Raw genomic sequence first — 23,876 nt, forward strand, 5'->3', positions numbered from 1 at the left:
ATTTCTCCATCAAATATAATCCAGTTTCAACAAATTCAGTGAAAAAATATGTGTTTTTGTACAGTGGGCCTGGTCCCAGAAACACTATGCTTCAGCAGAAATCTTTTCATGAAGTGCAGTATATATATATATATATATATATATAAAGAATACTGACAAAACACATTTTTTGTCATTGATGGGCCAGATACTGCCATAGTGGTGAATAGTGCAAAGCATATCATATAAAAACATTTAAACATGGATTTTAATTTCATGGGAATGGAAGATTTTGTATATTTCTCTAAAAATACACTGAGCAGACAACACATCATTGATACTTCTCTTCTTCATTTCCTTATTTGGCATTGAAGTAATCCAAAACTAACTAAAAGTAATCAGGTTACATTACTTTTATTTTGTGGTACTTGGATTACATCACTGATATTTTTTAACAAGTAATTAGTAATTGTACTGGATTACATTTTTTAAATAATCCTCCCAACCCTGCTTACACAACTTGAACTTTTGCTGTTTGATGAAAAGTTAATTTGGGTAAAACATGTGATCATAGTTTTTAGTCTTTTTGGTGTTTTTATTACATCATTATATTATTTGAGAGCCAGTATTAATCAAGCAGAGGTTTTATGTACAACATGAAAATATTCTAAAAATACTAAACCCTGGCTGACACACATTTCCCTCATGATCTGGGGAATAGAAACTGTTGACACAGCCAGACATTTTTAATGTAGCAAAAAAAAGATAAGTGCTGGGACAATAACAGTGATGTAATAATCATTTAAGAATTGTTGTGAGAACGCCGCCTAAGATAAAAAGTTGAGATTTAACTTGGGGTTTGGTGTGGTCAGTGTTACATGATGAATGACTTCTGAGCTGCAAAATATAATGTGAATGAGATTGTTTGGCAAAAAAGTTAAAAGATAGAAACATTTCTGGCTTCATGTTAATGTGGTGCTAATTTGAAAGAAAGAAATATACAAGTGGGATAAGGCTGATCAGAGAATTTCATGAAGCAACAAAGGTTTCTTTATTGTGTCCAATGTGTTTATTTCAAAGTATTGTGCTTTGTCTTCAGCTGTGCCGGAAAATCTTCAACAAGAGCATTGGAAATGGAAATGTATCTTTGTGTTCATGGCCCCTTTCAATAGAAATAAGTGCATCTGCGAAGCCATTCCTTCCAATAAATTACTTGTATGGAATTGTGACTGTGTTACCATATATGTCTATCCAGTTCTAATGATAAAAATGACACTTAGTGGCTATCATTAAATCAAATATTGTTAATTTGAGATATGTTTTTTATTATGTTTTCTTAATATTGGGACAATACTGGGACTAAATTGGGCTATTTAAGGTATGCATTTGTCCATTTATCCTATTGCCCCTGGGACAATAGGGAATTTGAGTTGTGCAGTTTATACAAAGTATAAGCCTGTGGTTACAGGGAAGTAAAAAGACTTTAGCTTATTAAGGTTGCAGCTCTGGGATGCCAGTGAAAATACTGTTGAGATTTCTGAACGTATCTAAATCAAAGAAGCCTAATTGGTTTGGCTAAACAATGGTCATGCTTTGGCAAATGTATGCCTACATGTTAAAACACTGGTTGTCAATCATACAGCTTTGAATATATCTATGGATTAATTACACATAATAACTATAATCATATGATTAATTTTCATTATTCTGAGCAGAGAAAGATGTGAAGAAAGAGGTGACAATGTGTTCACATAAGTACTTTAATCCGGCACTTTACTCAAAACATTTATCTAGAGCCGAGAATATCGGTGAACATTTGGAGGAATTTCTCTTCTATGGCACCATTATACACACAGTTTGGACAAACATGAAACGTAAGTGGCAGGTAACACTGTTCAATACAAAACAATACAAACAACCAGGTACCTTCATTCTATCAAATAGGTAGTGTTCATGTATATTTGGCCATGGTTAAAATACCAAGCCTCTTTACCAAGTCTCTCAGCTTCTGATGTCTACCTATATAATAAATAATAATACTGTAAGATGTTAGTGTTGCTTAAAATAAAGTTATTGAGGGTCTAAAACCAGGGATTAGGAAAACAAAATACTTTTATAATAACTGGATAGAGATAGGAATCCACATTTAGGCCAAGGCAGGGCTCTATGTAATTACTAATGCAAATTTACACATTTTATTTTGTAAAGACTGCCAAAACTACAATTTTGATTACAAATGTATTTATTATGTAGGCATCTGTGTAAGAGCATTATGTGAATTATGGCTAAACATGTACATGACATGGATTTCTACTCAATCAAGTAGGAAACATTCTCTGGTTTTGTTTCAACATTCATGAACATATACTTTTTCAAACTTACATCATACTGTGTATAACATTTATTAGTATTACTTTTAATCTATATAATAATCTTTATATTGTTATTGAAAAGAGAGGACAAATGAGGTCCAAAATAACATTCATTACAGTTTGTCATTAAATCTATACACTAAATTTGGACAAAAATCTTTAAAACCTGCTGCTTATATCAGTGTCAGGATAGCACTGATTAAGAGCTTAAGTAATGCTTCTTTAATATTCTAATGTGGAACATTACATGAAGAAACAAATTACCAAAATCTGCTTAAAATCTCTGGAATGATTAGGCTGCTGATAGAGCAAACAATTCTACATTTACCACGTAGCTGCTCAGTGTTTTCCCTCGCATGAATTATTTTCACAATGCAAAATGAAAGCAGTAAGGCTCGTTGTGAGAATTTAAAGACAGGGCACCTGAAAGACAGGATCATTGGATGTCAAGTTCCATTTTCCTTTGCAGAAAATGAAGGGACACTGTGGACTATGACAGCATTTCACATTCATGATTACCTTTTGATGTAAGATCAAACACTGGATCTGTAGAAAATGTGATCACACAATACTCTATTCTGACTGATGTTTCATTTGTTCAACCAAGAATGTCTCTTCCTCTATAAATATTTACAATAATCTGTTACAAAAATCCCAATTCATAAACCATTAATGAAGACCTTCATTTAAAACCACAATGTTAAGAATTATAAGAGATAAAACCAACTTACAGTACAAACAACTATACAGCAACAAATATAGAAATATATTCTGAGGTTTGAGCAACCTTTTGACACTTTAATGCCATTTCTTGACAGAAACCACATGTAAGTATAAAAATATAGACGATGCTTTTGTACAAAATATTGACATCATGTATGAATCTCCATTTGAAATGTGCAAATTAACACTGATCAACAGAAGAGTAAGAAGTTTTTTTAACACACACACATACACACACCCCCACACACACACAAAGGCATAGTCCATTTTGGCCTCCTGGTCATGTAGCTTTTCTTCAGAAGCACCACAACTTTAGCTATTTGGACTTCTTAGAGTAACCTTTTATATTTGTTCTCTTGAAAAAGAGAATAGAAAAGAGAATAGCAATGACTCATTTATTGTTGCAGCCCCTGTGGTCATACAGTAGAACAAGTCTGGGACAGCAATTCACCCTTAAGATTTGTCTTTTTAAATTAAATCCTCAGCTCTGCCTCCTCGATGTGTTCCAAACTGTGTTCAGTTGTGCTGATCATTGATGCAGAGGGGCCCTGCGAGACACTGAAGGGCGTGATTGCAGGAGAACGAGCTGCCAGTGGTGAGAGAGAGGGGGAGAAACTTGGAGACATGGCAACTGAGGAGATGGATCCCTCTGCACTAATGGGAGATCTTCGTAAAGAAGCCAAGTGGGGGAATGTTCTCCCCACAGCAGGCTTCGGAGGAACAGTTTTGGCCCCGGGGTGGGCTACAGAGGTTATGAGAGGCGGAGGGTCAATTCTTGACTCGGCCTTTGCTTTGTGATGAAATGACCTGCGAGGATGGGGAGGAGCTGTTTCATCTTTTAAACGTGCTATTTCAGTAAAAACATTAGCTAAAGGTTGGAACTGGGGACACCAGTTTAGCAGGTAGTCCCAGTTATAGCTGCCCCTCAGCTCCTCATCACTGGCAACAATGGCTGTAAGGGAGCCATCCACAGCAGGCTTTCCATCCTCTGGGAAAGTATAATCTTTAGGATGGGAGATGTTGAGTCCCCGTCCCACACCCACATACCCACCACCCTCATCCCGGTAGATTGGCACCTGGCCAGCTAATAAAGTTCCACTTTGACTGCCCAGTTTCTTTCCTTTGAACCAATCTATGGAAGGCTCACAGGACACATCTGATAGCTGATCTGCGTCCTGCTGGATTCCAGAGTCCGGACCTCGGGCAGAGATGCGCTCCTGCATGGAGGAGGAGATACTTGACACACGAGGGTATTCATTAATCATTCTGATCTCATCATCCTCTGCTGCCTCTGCCTCCGCAGAGCCACGTCCACTGGAGTGAGAGGGATCCAGGGATCCTCCACGAGTGTATGGACCCCCACTGCTGCCACTCTGATCAGCCGTGTATCCAGGAAGGGCCTGATGGTATATCATTTCATTTGCTGCTATTTTCGTTTCCTCAAACTTATGCAGCATGGTGCTTGATGCTGGTGTTCGTCCATGCACTTTTTGCTCCTTCTTCCGACGTCTTAATTTAACAAAAAAAAGTGCCACAGCAATTATTATTAGTATGACTATGGTCCCAAGTGAAACTGCAATGACGCTGATAAGTAGCATGTTCATGTCTGTGGTGACACCAAAAGTTGTATGGGTCACATCTACACTAACTTTGGCCACTGCTATGCGGGATGCTTCCAGAGGGCTGTGAGCAGTCACGTCCAGTGTCATTAGACGCACCTCTCTTTTAGAGCGACTTACATGTCTACTGTAGCTGTCCATCTTTAGGAAAATTGCTCCCGTTGATTTATTGACTTCAAAATAAGGTGAACTGTCTGCTAGAGTGTAGAGGACAATGCCATCCACGCCTCCGTCCTCATCTCTGGCTTGTACTTTGCCAATGATCTGACCTTTCTTTGCTCCCTCAGGCACTTCAAATGAGAAGTCTGAGGAGGTGAAAACAGGATCATATTCATCCTCACCTGTAATATAAACCTGCACTGTTACAGTAGCAGAATAGTTACCAGCATCCATGGCAACAGCCTCAAAACGGAAGGAGTTCATCTTCTCAAAGTCAAAAGTAGAGCGAGTACGTACTTCTCCTGAAGTTTGGTTGATGAGGAAGGCGTCTCTTGCTTCTTTAGAGTCCAGCATGAAGTACCTCAAATGTCCAAAAACACCCCTGTCATGGTCGATTGCATGCAGCATGGTGACTAAGGCGTTCTGGGGTTGGTTTTCCCTGATGCTCGCAGTTACTAGTTTGAGGGGAAAGAAGGGCCGGTTATCATTGATGTCCTTCACTTCGATACTGACTGGGGCCAAAGCATAGTGCCCTTGACCATCAGTGGCCTGGACAACAATCATATAGGACAACTGTTTCTCGCTGGCCAGAGGTCTCTGCAGCCTCAAGGCTCCAGTCCACTGGTCCAAGTGGAAAAGGTCTGTTTCGTCCCCTGAGCTTATGGAGTACTGCACCTCTCCATTGGGAGCAGAATCTGGATCTGTAGCAGATATATGCAAGATCTCTGTCCCTGCTGCTGCACCCTCACTCAGTACCACATTGTACTCTGATCGGCTGAAAGCTGGAGGGTTGTCATTGGCATCTGTAACACTGATGAGGATAGGCACACTGGAGCTACGCCGAGGAATTCCACGATCTGATACCACAACAGTCAGGTTATAACTTGGCACCTCTTCAAAGTCCAGTTCCTCCACCAGGATCAGGCTGCCCACTGTCTGGAAGCCCTGCCCCTCCAAGAAGTGCACGCTGCTCTCAATCTGGAAGGTATTACCTGAGTTGCCACTGGCAATGGCAAAATCAAAACCACAATTGTCCCGGGACAGGTCTCGGTCCACAGCTTCTAAAGTCAGAACAGTTGATCCAGGAAGCCTATCCTCAGACACAGTGGCTCTGTATTCTGACTGGTGGAAGATGGGGGCATTGTCATTGACATCGGACACTTGTACCTGGACAGTGGCAATGGATGAAAGGGATGGAGTGCCCTGGTCGCGTGCCTCAATTACTACCAGGATGGATGGATTCTCATAATCAAACTCTGTTTTGTGGTTGACGAACAGAGTACCTGTGAGATAACAAAGAACTTTGTCATAAAAAGCGCATGTTCATTTCAATCTTCTGTCCAGAGCTCATCATATTATCAAAGTTGTTCATTACAAAGGGTGGTTCGCTATTACAATAAATCATTCAAATAAATAATTACTTTGCAAATATTTTTTTGTACTGTAGCAGGTTTGGGCACATGCTGTTGAAGGGAATATTATTTGAGGCAAAGGAATTGCATTTGAGAATAGCAGACAGAATAGCTTGAGGCAAAAAGAGTCCTCTTTTATAACACTTATTTTTAGATGCTATCTCAAGCAAAACATCTGAGGCAAATAACATTCAATCTGGCTTTCAATTACCTTTAACGAACAAAATGATTAAATATTTTGCAATGCCTGTTCAAATATGTCCATATCCCAAATGTGTATCCAACTAGAGCCTTAGGGGGACAACAATTTTTATGAAGGGTAATTAAGGGTAGCATTTAGAAAAAGGTTATAAACCCCCGTAAAAATGCACACAGTAACCTTACCGTTGCTTGGGTCAATGTAGAAGACACCCCTAGTTGATGACATTACTCTGTAGGTAATCTTCCCATTCTCCCCAAAGTCACGGTCAGTGGCTGTTACTGTGATGACTGCACTGCCTACTGGGAGGTGCTCTGATACAGTGACCTGATGAGAAACACACAATATATATACATACATACATCACATATACAATTTAACAAACATTATAATACTCTAAAATGTGGTGGTGTATGCAAGTGTGAAAAGAAGTGGGTAAAGGTAGCTGTATACCTGATAGAAGTCTTGAGTAAAGGTGGGGGCATTATCGTTCACATCATCCACCAGCACAGTGAGGTTGGCCTCGCTTTGATGTTTAGAGTCAGAGGAGCGGACGGTCAGAGTGTACCACGTTCTTTCCTCATAGTCCAGAGAGCCAGTCAGAGACACCCCTCCTCCATAACGATGTATCCCAAACATGCCTTGGCTATTTTTATCCAGGTGTAGTGTGTAGGAGAGGGCTGGCCCTGAGTCCACGTCATTTCCTGTTACCTGGGTGATAACTGTGCCAATCAGAGTATCTGCATGTGTGTGATAATTAGGTGGGGAGGCAGGAGAAGAAGAGCAGACATTAGGGTGCAGCTGAAATGAAAAACAGGGACTCTAAGTAAAAAAAAAAGGGGAGGGGGGGTTCTTTATTAAGAAATATCCTGTTCTGGAAAGCCTCGATCTAATTGACAGGAAATGAACAGAAGAACTTGGCAATAGCTTGTTTCATGATAGGGTCAGAGTTTTTCTCACTGAGCCACGCTGAGTGGGAGTGGGATATGAGGCTTTAAGATAAAATCATGGACTGACTTCCACTATGAAGGCTGACTTACCCTCCGGCACTCGGATCTCCCGAGGCAGAGGAATCATGGGACTGTTGTCGTTGAGGTCAATGATGATTACAGTGAGGGTGGCAGAGCCAGCCAGCCGCGGGGTTCCCCGGTCTGTTGCCGTAACAACAAGCCTAGTTTGCACAGAATTTATGTCAGTGTCTTAACTTTTATGAACCTGGTTGCATAATGTTTCAGCTGCCAACATGATCTGACTGATAAATCTGATAAAATCAAATAAAAAATATTTTTACATTACAAATGTGGAATTTCAAAAAAATACATATGATTAATATCTGATTTCAATAAACCATCTGCAGGGCAAACGTGATTTTTTAAAATAACTTTCATAGGCTTTGGTGTCTGATCACCAGTTCATTTACAGTTTTCCCCAATTTTCTTCTTCTCTTTCTATAAATGAAACCAATTTCTTAGCAGAGGACCTAATTTAAGTGCAGCTAATATTGTCTTCTTGCAGTAGGAAAAATGTGTAAACACAGAATAATACTAAAAGTTTAAACTGATATACTCAGAAAATATGCACAAAAATTGCTTTTACCATTAAAGGAAAAAACAAGGAAAGTTATTTGTGAGAGGGAATGGATACAGTAACAAACATTAAACATGCACATGTCAAGGGCAGTGATGAGCTGAGGGGAACCACATGGCAGGATGTGATTACAGATAAAAGGGGGGAGAAAAAAACTCACTTTGTTTGTGTCCAGATCTCTCTGTCCATTATAGCTGCAGTGGTGATGCTGCCGGTCAGTGGGTCTATCTTAAACAAGCCACTCATAGATGATGACCTAATAGAGTAAGTAACCTGACCATTTTGACCCTGGTCCAGGTCATTTGCAGCAACCTGAGGAAAGGACCAACCCATTTTGAAAATGAAAATATTGAAATATTTGCAACAGCTGTTTCAGTGTAACATCAACTAGTAAGCAATGTTAGACTAAGAAGTCAATAGTAAGTCAATAGTTTGTAAAAATGGGCTCTACGGACCTGGTTTCAAGGTACAAATTATTCTATAGTAATTTAGTTGGGACACTGAGAACACATGAACAGTCACTTCTGAGTCATTTCTATTCAGTTTTTTTCATTCTACAATTTCACACTTAAACATCAGCCAACCATAATAAACATGTGGGGCACAGACTGCTGCACCTGGATAATGGGGAAATCGTAGCCCTGTGCCTCTCTAATGTAGGCTACATAGTTCTGGAGTTGGAAGCGTGGCAAGTTGTCATTGATGTCCTGCAGGATTAAGTTGACAGCCATGTAGGAGCTGGAGGATGCTGTCTCAGCTTTCACCACAAGGCGGAGTTTCGGGGTCTCCTCAAAGTCTAGTCCTTCAGATTTCTGGACCCATATTTCACCTAATTCACAAAAATAACAATGAGTCACACTGTAGATTTGGAAAACATTGTTCTGTAGTGTATGCTGCCATTTCTGCACTTACCTGTAATGGAGTTTATTCCAAAACACTGCATTTTGTTTCCACTGAAAATACTGTAGCTGATACCAGTTTGGGAGCCATCAGGGTACTGGGCCTGAGTCTGTGTTACTACTGTACCTGTAAGGTAAAAAAAAACACTGTGTTGAAATATTTTACTTCTAATAATTATTTTCATTATACATTCAGACATTTTATATCACTCAAACCTTTAGCAGTGTTCTCTTGCAGACTAACATCTCGAGCCGTGCGAGAGAAGCGAATGCCTCTATAGCTCTGTTCCCTAATATAAATGATAACCACCCCCAGGGAAGACTGAGCCGGGTTGCCCTGGTCCATGGCCTGAACTATCAAAGTCCTCTGGCTTTGGGTCAGAGTCTGCAGCTTCTCTGTGGCCTGGATGTCTCCTGTGAGCGAGTTGATGGTGAAGCCCCTCACAGGGTTGGCAAAACGATAAAACACAGAACCATTAGCCCCAAAGTCCTTGTCCTCCGCCCTCATGGTGGCCAGCACTCTGCGGCTGGACACGCTGCTGGCAGAGATGTTAACAATAAGAGGGTCCTGAATGAAGAAGGGAGCATTGTCATTCACATCCTGAATGTAGACGGTCACCTGAGCAGTGGAGTTACGTGGGTTTACAGGGGAGGAGTCAGTGGCACACACCTCAAAGGTGTAAGAGGCAGTTCTCTCTCTATCTAGGGGTGCTGCAGTGATAATGCGCCCTGTGTTGTGGTCTATGATGAACATGCTCTGGGAGCCACTGCTAAGAAAGTACAGCACCTGGCTGTTGGGGCCCTGGTCTAGATCAACGGCTTTCACTTCCAGGACCAGAGAGCCGATGGGAACATCTTCAGAGACGTCAGCAGTGTAGCTGCTGCTCTGAAACTGGGGGTTGTGATCGTTGATGTCCATAACGGTCACCTCCACTGTAGTGGTGCTACTCAGAGCAAGGTGGCCCTGGTCCTGAGCTGTAACTGTTAGCATGTACCCATCCCTCTTCTCCCGATCCAGAGGCCTTGAAGTGGACAGGACACCTGACTGTCTATCCAAGCGGAAGTCTCCAGATGGATCTCCAGCTGCAAGGAGAGCAATGGCAAATGGTTTTAAAAAGTTATAAAAATGCAAAATCAGTAGAATTGATCATTTAGAAACTGAATGGTAAAATAAAACAAATTCTCACCTGTAATTTTGTAGTTAATCTCCCCACTATCTCCTGCATCCTGGTCAGTGGCTCTCAAGGTAAATAGAGGCAATGCCTCCAGGTTTTCAGGGACCTCTATGCTATAGTAGAGACGTCCAAAGAAAGGGGCGTTGTCATTCTCATCAAGCACTCTGATCCTCACTATGGCTTTGGCATAGTTGGGGGGAAGGCCTCCATCTTTTGCATAAACTGTCAAAACATATGAAAAATGGTGATGGTGAAATTCAGTATCTCTTAACAGTATGTATCTCAAAGTAGTCATTTTAGAGCATCTTTTTTCTGTGATGGTGCAGGGCAGTCAGAGAGCATTACCTGTCACAGTGTAGTACTCCTGGAGCTCCCTGTCCAGCGACTTAGAGGTTGTGATTACACCTGTAACTGGATTGATGCTGAAACCCTCCTCTGAGATACCACCATATGTCACTTGCCCATTGCTTCCTACAGAGAAACACACATATATGCTTTAATTCTAAAATGGCTTGTAAAAAATGTAAACCAATAACAAAATGTCACCAAAGCTCAGAAAGTTAATTCCTTTGACCTGTACATACCTGACAAAAATATAGTAATTTAGAAGGTATTTGGATTTCTCTTGTGTACTATTTTGTTTGTCTGTCATTATTTTTGCTGTCTAAGCATTTGGCAGTGATGGCCCTCCCTCAGGTGTCTGGATGCCAGATCGCGTGCTAACAGAAAGAAGTCTGGCAACCTCACCTGTTTACTTCACTGATTGCTTTTGGAGAGAAAGTTTATAATCCTTCTGTTTTATGTGCTTCTGACTAAGTCTGGGGGAATGCACCCTTTCTGTACCACCACCCCTAGCCTACTGAGTACAGTCCTCAATTAAAAGCAACTGTTAATGTCTGTAATTTGAACATGTCCTCAGCACATGAAGGCTGAGAATAATTACGGCATCCTTGTTTGTCTTAATTGCTGAAGCAGCACAATTTGATATCCATTAAAACAATCAACCATGTCTCTGTTAAAGGCTAGGTTTGGTTGAAGAGTTTAGACATCTAGGTCACATGGAACTACATGTAATCATCATTTCTCTGCTTATATTTCGACATGTAGTTAGGCCCCATTTCACACCAAATATAGCAATTTAAATTATGCCAAAACAATAGTTATATGTAAATTAAATATCTGCAAATCACCAACCACATTGTTGATTAAAAAATAGAATTACACGTATCAAAGCTGCAGTAACTAGGTCAGCTCACACTGTATGTCTTACCTTGGTCCAGATCAGAGGCGGACACTGTCAGCACACTAGTTCCTGGAGGCTGGTTCTCAGAGATCTGGGCTTCATACTGGCTCTCCTCAAACCAGGGCACCTCATCGTTAACATCAATCACATGGACACACAGCAGCTGGCTGGAGGAGTGCTGGGGTATCCCATGATCCTCAGCAATTATTGTGAGGTTAAAGACGTCTTGCTCCTCACGGTCCAAAGGTTTGAAAATAGACAGAGAGCCTGTAGAGAGATGAATCAGGGGTGAAATGTGAGGAGGGAATTCCTGTGTGTGTGTGTGTGTGTGTGTGTGTGTGTGTGTTTGTAGATGGGTGGGTGTATGTTATTACAGCAGTTTCACAGAAGCAGTTACACACAACAACAGAATCGTTCCCAGTATGAAAGCATGCTATCAATGCCAGTAAAATGTACCACTTTCCCCGGTCGTGTGTAGTCAAGTGATTTAAAAAAGCAAGTGTGAAAAGTTGCCGTGTGAGGGCCAAATCAGGGCTAATCTCCTCCACACACACATATTTGCCTACCTGAGTGCTACCACCACCACCACCACTGTACAGCCCAACGGTCTGGCCACAGTTTACGAGATTTTCCATTGGAGAATGCCACAGCCACCGAGAAAGAAGCAGTAAACACACACTCTAGACACGCAACAGCCAGGCCTGCCGTGCTCTGTAGAAATTAGGGGCACCCTAGCCTTTTCATTATCCTGCCCTAAGAGGGTAGAGCTTGCATTGATTCAATTTCAATTTCATGCTTTAAAATGAACTGCGACCGTTAAAGAAAGACAGGGCCAGAGCTGTTTTGGTTTTAACTTTTTTTTGCATGTTTTCGTATTATATCTTGCTAGGACTGAGATAACTTGCCCCTAAGCTGTTAATCTGGGAGGAATTACAGGCTGGAATATTTTCACCAAATTTGACTCCTTCATGATCTTGCCGTATCCATGGTCACTGATAACACATGGGCAGAAAAAAGACAGTGGGAAACAGGGGAAAGTTTTTATTTTGGATGTTTTCAATTCCAACATCTTAGGCCTGTGCAAGGTTTGTGGCGCCAACACTTTGGACTGCAGTGTGAGGGTTAGCTGAGGTTGCTCAGACAACACACACATCTTTCTTGTCTCATACACAGAAGTCATTTATCAACATTTGATGTGTTAATCTCTAAGTGCTGTTGTCTTTTGCAAAGAAGCGATTCACCACATCACCAGTGCACTCTCCCTTTGCCCCAAAAGTTAAATTAATGACATCCCTTCTGACAATGAGTGATGGGAACATGTCTCACTCTGTGTCTGTGGGACATTCCTAATAATAGCTTGATAGTTATCTTTATTGTGGTTAACTTGGATGCCAACGTAATGAAAACACAGTGTGTAGAGGTGATCCTAGGTCTAAGGTCTCTGAATGCAAAACAGGAGCAAACCAGGTGCTCAGAGGATTAACTCGTCATTAACAAATAACAAGTGTGCATGGAAACACTTGGTGAGCACACATACTGGGCTGAAGCAGAACTGGCATGCGTGACAGACCTTGAATGTTTCCATCCCCAAGCTACTCCAGGGGCCATCCTGGTTGGCAACTTGAAGGGGAAGCTGGAGCCTACGTCGACACGTGTCTCAAACACCACAACAAAGCCCACAGGACCAAATAGCCCAAGGTCAGCGTTGACTAAGTGACAGAGTCTCATGCAAGCACACAAACACATATGTACATGCCTACACACACACACGTGCTTACACACACACGCGCGTAACTGATCCCTTCTCTAATGGTTCCCAGAAGCCCGAGCAGGAGGTTCTTTGGTCTTTCATGGGAAGAGATCAACAATAACAGATGATGGGTTGTGTGTGTGCTTGTGCATTTTTGTGTGAGTGTGTGTGTGTGTTATGTATCTGGCAGGCTTCTCCGTCTGTCTGGCCTCCAACTGAGAGAAATAAGTCATGAAAGGTGAAGCAAGAGTTGTGCTGTACTTAGACGTAAGCAGAGTATTACAAGAGTTTGTGTGTGTTTATGGAGGGGAAGGTTTGGTGATTGTGGCGGGGGGCTGTGTGAAAGCACATGTAAAAGTGAGTACACATGCGATGCAAAGTACATCTTAGAGGTGGCACAAATGCTTAAAATGTCCATGAAAAGGGGTGAACAGATGTAGATTCGCTTGTCTGCTTCTATTTCAAAATATTTCAACCCGAGCAAGGGATTTGAAAGACACAGTAAGCCTTAAGTGCTGGAATTCCCAACAGGTGCTGAAAATTTAAAGATTTTCAACACCTGATATAATATAATTTTCAGTATTGATATAAAGAAACAGGAGCAAAAAGGAGCAGGCCTGGTGGAGTATAAGTAAACAACTGGCTGTCCGAGATTGGAAGACCTTTCCTGATACCTTAAATTGATTCAGTCATCTGCTGATGAAAATGTTGATATCTGATGCTAACATGTGTAATATTTATATTGCCTTCTTCCTTACCAGAACCACATATGCAATCTCTGTGGTTAAAACACAGGACAAGGACAAGGATAGCCTTGTCAGTTCCCTATTCACTGAAAGTTGCCATAATCAGACCAACTACAGGCCTATTTCCATCTTACCATTCATGTCCAAAATTCTTGAGAGTGTAGTTGGATCTCAACTACAGATCTACCTTGATAATAATAATCTCCTTGAACAATTCCAATCTGGCTTTTGACCAAACACAGCACAGAAACTGCCCTGATTAAGATCGGCAACAACCTCCTCTACACAGCTGATTCTGATCTACTCTCTATCCTCATCCTCCTGGATCTCACTGCAGCCTTTGATACAGAATCACATCAGCTCCTCATGGACCATCTGGCTAGCATTGGAATTAGGGGCATTGTGTATGACTGGTTTGCCTCCTACCTTGCAGGAAGATAGGACACGTTTTGTACAAATTCAGAATGCTCCAAAGTTCATGACGGAGTACTGCAAGGTTCAGCGTTGGGACCACTTCTGTGTATTATTTACCTCCTCCCTCTCCCTCGCAGTATCTTCCGGGACAATAGTATCCATATGCACTGTTATGTTGATGATACACAGCTTTATTTGGACGCTAAGCCAAGTTCTCCAGTACCTGCCTTTCTCCATGATATACAGATATGGATGACAAACAACTACCTAAAACTCAACAGTACTAAGACTAAGCTACTGCTCATCGGTTCTAAATCTACACTCTCAAAAAATAATATCTGTTTACTCCCCATCGCTGAAGCCATCATACCATTCTCCACACAGGTTAAGAGCCTTGTTGTCATGGAACATGTCACTCCCCAGCTGATGCAATTTCACTCAAACTACCTTACTCACTTCAACAGTATGTACTGCTTCTTAGTCTATACTACAAAATCAATTTTTATTAGCTGCTCGTTATTATTATTAATATTATTATTACTATTATTATTATTTGTGCATGAGTAGTGGGTGAAATTTGCCATCCACCAGCCACCAATCCAACAATTGAACAACAAAACAAAAAAAGGAAAATATTGTGCACACAGAGCACAAATAACTCAGCTGGCCAACTCATAGGCTCAGCATTTTACTGATCTGAACACTATTTGAAACACTACATCTACTTTCTAGAGAATGTCTGTGTCACGTTTGATAGCATTTGAATGAAGACTTGTAGAGATATAGATGTTAATTGATTTAACATATTTAGAAACACGTCAGCGGATGTGCTGAAAGAAAATCAGCTCTCTAGGACATATGGGTAATTTTTATTTTATATTTTTGAAGTTTGGAATGTGAAATGCTTACATTTGTTGTAATTAGCCACGTCAACTTTACACAATCAATACCAAATTTTATGCATCAACTGAGTCATGACCCTAGGTTATGCAAACCAAATTTTGTATGAATCCATGCAGCCTATTTCGAGATTTAAACTTTTTGCATTTGTGGTGCTGAGATAATCTCAGGACTGCTCAGCGATGCTCTAACCTAGCATCCAAACACAACTTTGATTAAAGAGCTTAAGCCAATTTTGATATAATATTGACTTATTATTTATGATTGCTCAAAATTTGTAGGAGGAGTAGTCTTAAAAGGACAAACTCAAAATGGCAGGGAATACATCCAGGTGCAAATTGCTGTTGCTTATATGGATAGGTTTGTCTATAGAAAGATCTACATCTTTGCATGACATCTACAATTTGGTACATAAAATAAAAAAAAGTCAAATATTTTTGTATATAATACTAATTGTTGGGCATGATGATATACATACTGGTCTCCAGCGTGTAACACAGCTGTGCAATCAATCCACCTCCCGACCTTGATGCCTTGTTTTGTGCCTTGCAACATATCTACTGTAAAGGAAAGACAAGAGCAGTCTCCCCACCCGGATCTACAGGGTACCAAACATGCAACTTGACCACAACGCCAAAGAGCCAGGCTTTTTAGTATTTCAGTCACAGCGCATACTCAACCGTAGTGATGGTGGTCCGTCACATCTACCATCTAGAGAATGTCTGTGTCACTTTTGATAGCATTTGAATGAAGACTTGTGGAGATAAAGATGTTAATTGATTTAGCATATTTGAAAAATATAGAGTGATGGACTTCTGAATTGGCCATAGGTTGCAGAGAGGCAAACTTTTTTCACATCATTGAATGAGATAAAAAAAAAAAATCTTCTCTCCAGGACATAGAGAGATGATTTGCTAAGTCCTCCTTGGTGGACTCACCAGTGTTAGGATTGAGGCTAAATGTTCCTCCACTGTTGCCTGACTGGATGCTGTAGGTCACTCTGCCATTCTCCCCTTGGTCTGCATCTCTGGCCATGACATACAGTGCCACAAAGCCCACCGCTTGGTCCTCCATCACACTGACAGCAGTTGGTGAGCTGAACACAGGTGGATTGTCGTTCTCATCGGTTACATATACCCTCGCCGTGACAGAATCCCAGCGCCTCTGGCTCGCATCGAGGGCAGAGTCTGTTGCCTTTACAACCAGTATCAGGTTGGAGGTGACCTCATGGTCCAGCTCATGGCTCAAGGAGAGAACCCCAGTGGAGGGGTTGAGGGTTAGTAGGCCAGGGTTGTTTGGCCACTGGTGGAGAATGGAGTACCTCAGCTCACTGTTGGGCCCACTGCCATCCTTATCTGTGGCCTGGAAAGTATAGACAGATGAGCCGGGTTCCATGCTCTCAGAAATGACGATGGTGATGGGGTCCTCAGGAAATTGAGGGGCGTGGTCGTTGCTGTCCTCTACATCAATGACCAGATGGACCAGGATGCTGCTAGGAGGGGCATGAGAGAAGTCATCCACCTCAATCTGCAGAGTGTAGCGTGAGTCTCGTTCATAGTCAAGAGGACGAGCCAGGTACACGTCTCCGGTCAGATGATCCACAACAAAGGTCCCATGTTGGTCTGTACCCCCCACCACCATGTAGGTCACCTCCCCTTCCTCTATGGTTTCTCTGTTACGGAGGCGGACTGAGCCAATAACAGAACCAGGCTTGGCCTCTTCCACAGAGTTTAAGGATATGGAGAGGGAATTGGTCTTAGAAGTAGGTCTGTTAGTGCTGAGAACCTGCAATGAAGAAAAACACTGTCAGTAAAGTATTTGAGGAGAGAGCAACATGACAGTGGATCTAATGCTTCATTTAGATGCCCAGTGGCAACTTAAGTTTACAATTTTCAATACAAAGAATAGAAATATTTCAAGGATTTTGGTCAAAGAAAAAGCATATTTTGTCCACTTCACTCACAGTTACAAGAGGGTTTTATAGACTTGAATAACACGGCTGCTAAACTTTTTTTCTCATTTAATCTGATACTCACATCGCTGCCAAGAAAAATAATAGATGATAAAAGTAACACAATCAGAGGAGAAAATTGTGAGAGGGTTTGATTTTAGCACTGGAACATATTCCCGTCTGTGTATAGCTTTACACTTCCTTTGATGAGCAGTTCAAGTGTCTTCAAAGACTACAACATTATTACTTCTCTTATTCATATGAAAAGAGCACCATAAGTGACACACAAGACATCATTTTAATAAAACATATTTTTTTCTTTGAGACAAGCATGCACAAATGTAAGCAGCTGTAAAAGGGGAAGGAAGAGGTTATCTTGATCAAATTTTCAGCACTATTACTGACAGTGTTCTGTAATTTTGTTCAGTGTAGATACTCAGCACTGCACCCTACAGCACATTTCCCACAGTAAGTAGGCACTCAAAAAACATGCTGTGTTTTTTGTGAAATCTTACATGACAAGCTGTAAATTGGTTCCACATTAGATAGAAAAGGAGTGTTCCAGAAATAAATTGGTATAGTCCCATCCTATCGTTGATGGATTTAGAAAATCGGTCTGAAAAGATGATTAAAGGAAATTACAGAAATGCGTCACTGGACAAGAACAACACTCCACTGTTTAATCCAATTAACTAATAATTATGACTTTCATTTCTTTTGTTGTTGGAAAGGAGGAAAACTGAACTGGCACTTACTGGAGCTGTTTATATGGCAACTCTATTTTCCTGGAACCTACAAATCTACATTCCTTCCAGGGTTCTTCCATTGTGTCCATTTTCTGTTCTATATTAAATATTAACTGAATTACCTTTAATGCTGTGTTTTACGTGAGTATACAGCCATGCCGCTCATTGCAAAAAGGGCTACTGTATTAGAAAAGTGTTGAAGTCAGTGAGTATGACCTTGATCAGAGCAGTCTACAGCTGGCCCTGATCACTAGGCAGCTGGGAGTATTTGATTCAAACCCACTTTTCCATTTCAGATAGAAATTTCCCTTTTGAAAAGTCACAGGGGAAGAAAAGGGAGGGAATGGGAGGGACTCTTGTCAGAAGTGAGGCTGATATGTCTGCAGCTAGTCTGAGGGGCCCAGAGACATGTATCCTTCTCAGACCCAACTCTATTCTTTGATATTAAATAGGCGAGTAGTGAGGGTGTTTATGCTGGCCGGGCTCCAGTGAGAGTCTGACCTGAATGGTGAGGGAGCAGGAGGTGCTGCGAGGGGGCAGTCCTCTGTCAGTGGCTGTCACTGTCAGAGTATACTCAGCCCGCTCTGAGTGGCTGAGAGGGGATGATGAACGCAGCTCCCCAGTGTTTGGGTCCAAAAAGAAACGCTCAGCCCTGGGACCTGGGAGAGACGGAGTTCAAACTTTAACTGGAGACAATGTACATGGGAGAGCAAAACACACAAACCCAACAAGTTAGTAGTAGCATTTTGCGAGCATTGAACCATGTTTGGCTATGTTGGTCAAAGTTTGTCTGCGTGTTTTGTTGTGCACCTAACAACACACACACCCATCACTACCACTCATACACCTTGCACACCACATATTTCCACACCCCATGTTTAGTAGATTTATTATTATATATTATTATGGTATTATTAATTTGGTCTGATTTGGCTTAATTTGATTAATAAAAATATTCTTTGTTAGCCGTTTGTTAACCGCTTCCTTTAGCTCCAGGTCAGGTCATAACACCCTGACTGAGTACTATCACTTATTTTATACCACTACATGTAGCACATTTACATACATATAATAAATCTTTCAATAATTATTTTGCAAAGATCAGTACTCTTTTTACTTCCTGCAGGCACTGTACCTGACAAAGAGTAGAATATTGTGCCATTCTCCCCTTCATCAGGGTCTTTGGCTTGTAGCGTGCCCAGTAAAGCCCCAGAGGACTGACCTTCTGTCACCTATGGGTTAAAAAACAAATAGATATCACCAAAGACATGAAAGACATTTAATGTTCTTCTTGTCTGTGTTTCTGGTCTTGTGCCTTCACCTGTATGATGAAGTTTTTGCCTGGCTGGCTATGAGTGAAAGTGGGGTCATTGTCATTGTCATCCAGGACAGTGATGAAGGCTGTTCCTGTGGCGCTACGAGGGGGCGAACCTCCGTCTTGAACCACCACCACCAGCTGGTAACTAGACTGCTGCTCTCTGTCTAGAGTAGTCCTTGTACTGATCTCACCTGGGGAGAGAAGTGGGTGGATGAGAGGGATTTTATGCAGCGGCACTGCTCCAGAGCACTAGAATAATGATGAGAGACTTGAAGAGTCAGCAGGCTTTGATCAATGACATACAAGTAATAGACATGCACAGCGTGCAGATGTACGTGAACATATGCACACACTCTCTCTCACACACACAAATAGAGGAATTCTGGAAGGTTAGCAGATGCTGTAGAGTCTTATAACCAAGCCAGAAACTGATCACAAATGAGTCTGAGTCTCCACCCACAAACTAACAGGCCCAGCAGGCCAATTAGAGCCCAGCAAGACACAGTGCTGCTGTCAACATCATCTGACTAATTTATGATAGTGGGGACGAGGCAACTGTAGTCTCTTGTCTTTTAGAGATGACTTAGTGAGTTGACTAAACATTTTTTAAAATAAATAATTAAATATTTTTGATGAGACCTAATAAAAAATATTTCTAGTGGAATGAAGATAGTTTGTTTTTCAGGATCTTTGAGCTCATGTAGAAAAGAATGTAATTTATTTCAGTTTAGTTTTAGTTTTACATCAATATACAGAAAAATATAATAGATGAAATAAAACTGAGCATTTTGATTTTTGGGTCAGGTAAGGCAAATATCCCCCATAGTCTAGAAGAATATGGGAAATATTCTAAATATTCTAAAATTCAACATTAATGTATAATATCAGAAGTGCAGCCTTTCGTTTCTCGTGATAGCTCCTGTGTCAACAGCAGCTTTATTAAAGCATGACACTAAATGCTTAGCCAACTTCTTTTTTGTCCTTGCCTGCTCTGTTCTTTAAGCATCTATCTCTTCAACATCTCCAAAGACATCTTTACATCTGCAGTTTTTCTTTTGCATAAATACACATTTAATTTAGTTGACTAATGAAGTCAACCTAAGCAATACACATTTTAACACTCTAATCCAACAGACTAGCTGTTACTGTTGCTGTGATTAATCTTAGTACATAACACCTCAATTAACCTGTGTGGGAGTTTATCTGGAAGTGGCGGACAGGGTGCAGGAAGCGGTAGCTGAGACGTCCATTGTGGCCACTGTCTCGGTCTGTAGCAGATACGTGACCAAAGCCTGTTCCTGCAGGTACGTTTTCTCTCACAGCCATGAAAACCCTCTCCTGTGTCAGACGAGGAGAGTTGTCATTTTCATCAGTCACCGATATCCGCACTGTGGCACTGCCCGTCTTTTTCAAGTGTCCATGACCTTGGCTAGCCAGCACTGTTAGAAGATACATGTCCTTGACTTCTCTGTCTAGGGCACTCTTCACAAATAGCCAGCCACTGTCTGCAGCAATGCCAAACCCTGCCGCATCTCCGTCTGGACGTAGGTAATATGCCAGGGGACTGAAGTAGCCTGAGCCAGAGGTTTCTCTGTTGAGAGCCCTGACCTGCAGGAAGCGTGTGTTTATCGAAGTCCCTTCTTTTAACTCCACACGGTAGGTGAGGGTATCAAACACAGGCCCCTGGTCATTTTCTGCCTGGACATGAACCACAAGCATGAAGGTGGCACTAAGCTGGGGTACTCCACTATCCTTGGCAATCACCTGGAGGTCATAACGAGGGGTACTCTCATAGTTGAGGCTCCCTACCAATCGTATCTCTCCACTGTTGCGATCTATGGTGAATGTCCTTTGGATTCCACTTGGAGAAGAAAGATCAAAGGTGAGTTGTCCATTGCCTCCAGAGTCTCTGTCCTCAGCTTGGACCCGATACACCACTGTGCCCATTTCTGTATGCTCTGGCAGCAGCAGGGACTCCGAGGACGAGGGCATAAAAACAGGCGGGTTATCGTTGATGTCTGCAATGGTAATGTGGACACGGGTCTGGCCAAAGGCAGGGGGGTTGCCACTGCGGGCCTGCACCTCCAAGTCCAGAGTTGACTGGGCTTCATGATCCAGGGGCAGACTGGTCCTTAGGGCCCCAGTGTCAGGATCCACTGTAAAGTAGCCTGCAGGGTCCCCAGCACTGATGGTGTAAGAGATATCTCTAGAGGTGCCTGGAAAGAGAGAAAGATGACAAAAACCAGAGACAGGTCAACCCGGGCCAGGAGGCTACACTAAAAGCACTGAAGAAACAGTATACTCCAAATATGTCATTTTTCAATTTTCATGCTTGTAACAGAGCTCTAAAAACTCAGAAAACAAATTATAAACAAAGTTGTGAAATGGAATCTTTTGAATGATGTTATTTCAGAGTTAGGTGTGTATAGTGGCCCAACGCCTATTTGTACAAGTCACATAGGGAGCAGAAAAGAAAGTACTTTCAGTGTTATCCAGTGTGACTGATAAATGTATATTTAACTTCAATATGGGGGACTGTGGGACTCAAATTTGGGTGACAGTGAGTAAGTGAGCAAGTGAGTGAAGAGTTTGTGGTCCCCACCTGTCTTACTGCTTGCCTGGACGATGCCTACGACTGTCCCCCGCAAGACGTCCTCTGATACAGTAAAGTAGTATTGAGTCTGTTCAAAAACAGGTGGTGCTACCAGCCCCGCGACCACGCTAATGTTGACTCTGGCATTGACAAGGGCAACCAGACCACCACCATCCTGAGCAGAGATGACCATGGGAATGACAGAGTTGGCCTTTCCATAGACGGACCGGGAGAGGGAGATCACACCTACAAAAACAAAGCAGCAGATAGGGTTCAAAAAGTCTATTTTCTCATTATAGAACATTATAAATAACTTGATAAAAGTGCAGGAATAAATTTTAAAACAAAATCAATCAGCTCCCTAAATAACTGAAAACTTGAAAATACAGTAAAGCTTATGCAAGAAATGGAAAAGTACTTGTGCCAACCTGTGTCTTTGTTGAGAGTAAAGTAAGGAGAGGCCCCTCCGGGTACTGTTTTGTATGTAATTCTGCCATTCTCGCCTGAGTCTTGGTCATAGGCTGTCACTCTGACAACAGATGTCCCAGGAGCACTCTGCGTGCTCAAACTGACAGCATAGCTGACTGGGTAGAAGGCGGGTCTGTTATCATTAATGTCAACCAGATCTATCCTCACATAGGCTACTGAACTCAGTCCACCCTGCAGAAGAAACAAAACGCTCTTTTGTTATACCTCCACATATATTAAATCATGAACAGAAAAACACACCTGAAAGCAGCATTTAGGCCATATTAATGATGCAAGTAAAAATCAGCAGTAACCCTGTAAAAATTTTGATGTGTAGCGTAGCCTCTAAAATATAGTCCCAGCAGGTTCATGCAGGGATACAGATTGATACCACAGATACAGATTGTTTCCCTCAGAAAATAGCAATATGTCATGACCCGTGGCGAGTGAGAGGGCCACAACCAAACAATCTGTTTCATAGGCTTTTCATTTGCAAAAAATACAATGCAGCCTTTTCATTTGGACCAGGTGGGAAAAACAAGGGAGGGGGCAGTCCAACTTGTTAAAATATTACTGCCTGACAGTTGGCATTTCTCCATCTGATTGCTTTAACATGGCTGCAGTCATTTCTTTCATTTTAAACCTTTCATTTTTTAAGTATTATTTGGCATTGAGTGAACAGGATATACTTTTGAGTAAGCCTGCCATGGAGAGTCATTTAAGTTTTTATTTTTTACTTGCTGCTCAAATCAAAGTTTTTCTGCACAGTTGGCCATGTCTTTGCTCTCCTGTCTGTATGAAAAACACGGCTGCTGTGTTTATAGGATTACTCTGTGGCTCAACAGATTCATATTAAGCATGATTTCAAAATGCGGTGGCTCACCCCATCCACTGCAGTAACAGTAAAGTCGAAGCTGGCCGGCCCTTGATCTCTGTCTAGTGCAATACTAGTGCAGATCTGGCCAGTCTCCTTGCCAATGGTGAACTGAGAGGGAACAGCGCTGTTAATGCCAGAACCAAGCGAGTAGGTAATGGAGCCAAAGGAGCCGCCGTCTGCATCTGTTGCAGTCACCTACAGAGAAGAAAACATGCTATTAGTTAAACATTCCTACACTGTGCTTTAAATATAAAATTTATTAGGTTAGAAGGGAACTATCTTATCATTCCATACTCATTAATAATATCACACTAAAACAACAGCAGATCAAATCTAAATTCTATTAAAGGGATATAAGAGTTATAGCAATCCACAAACTGAAACAAGAGCACCATACCAGGTGCCCTTTGTAAGCATCTTTGGACCCAGTCTTTGTTGTTTATCTGAGGCAGAGCATGAGCCAAACAGACCCTTTGGCAAAAAGGTGCTCTGAGGGAATGAAGGAGGATGACTTCCACAGGCTTTGGGAGGGCTGCCAGCAGGGAAAAACTGCCTGCCACAGGAGTGGCGTCTGTCTGCAAAGGACAGTGACAGACATGGCTGGGGAACAGTGGGATACCACACAGTATGCTTCAGTGCAGCGCATTATAACCTAATGTAATGTCCCACTTGCGGTCTGGTTTTAATAACGCCGCACATCTACAGAAACTGGAACCGCTGGAGCTATAAAGGCAGCACACAAGCCA

At 41.8% G+C, this 23,876-nt stretch overlaps 1 protein-coding gene across 1 annotated transcript in view; it reads right to left on the reverse strand.

Annotated features, from left to right (window-relative positions):
- Positions 1-1,730: 1,730 nt before the first annotated feature.
- The window catches only part of LOC123986463 (protocadherin-16-like), an 82,354-nt gene continuing 60,208 nt past the window's right edge, over positions 1,731-23,876 (reverse strand). The window contains exons 3-21 of the mRNA XM_046074729.1: positions 23,137-23,325; positions 22,214-22,445; positions 21,795-22,031; positions 20,380-21,408; positions 19,196-19,383; positions 19,010-19,106; positions 18,376-18,533; positions 16,116-16,962; positions 11,395-11,634; positions 10,470-10,595; positions 10,137-10,346; positions 9,166-10,032; positions 8,963-9,076; positions 8,668-8,879; positions 8,211-8,362; positions 7,504-7,634; positions 6,917-7,203; positions 6,649-6,790; positions 1,731-6,135 (exon numbers count right to left, since the gene is read on the reverse strand). Of these exons, the coding sequence (XP_045930685.1) occupies positions 3,548-6,135; positions 6,649-6,790; positions 6,917-7,203; positions 7,504-7,634; positions 8,211-8,362; positions 8,668-8,879; positions 8,963-9,076; positions 9,166-10,032; positions 10,137-10,346; positions 10,470-10,595; positions 11,395-11,634; positions 16,116-16,962; positions 18,376-18,533; positions 19,010-19,106; positions 19,196-19,383; positions 20,380-21,408; positions 21,795-22,031; positions 22,214-22,445; positions 23,137-23,325 (8,046 nt within the window). The 3' untranslated portion in view covers positions 1,731-3,547. The remainder of the gene's footprint in view (positions 6,136-6,648; positions 6,791-6,916; positions 7,204-7,503; positions 7,635-8,210; positions 8,363-8,667; positions 8,880-8,962; positions 9,077-9,165; positions 10,033-10,136; positions 10,347-10,469; positions 10,596-11,394; positions 11,635-16,115; positions 16,963-18,375; positions 18,534-19,009; positions 19,107-19,195; positions 19,384-20,379; positions 21,409-21,794; positions 22,032-22,213; positions 22,446-23,136; positions 23,326-23,876) is intronic.

The sequence above is a fragment of the Micropterus dolomieu genome, linkage group LG17, assembly GCF_021292245.1.
Source record: "Micropterus dolomieu isolate WLL.071019.BEF.003 ecotype Adirondacks linkage group LG17, ASM2129224v1, whole genome shotgun sequence".
Lineage (NCBI taxonomy): Eukaryota > Metazoa > Chordata > Actinopteri > Centrarchiformes > Centrarchidae > Micropterus > Micropterus dolomieu.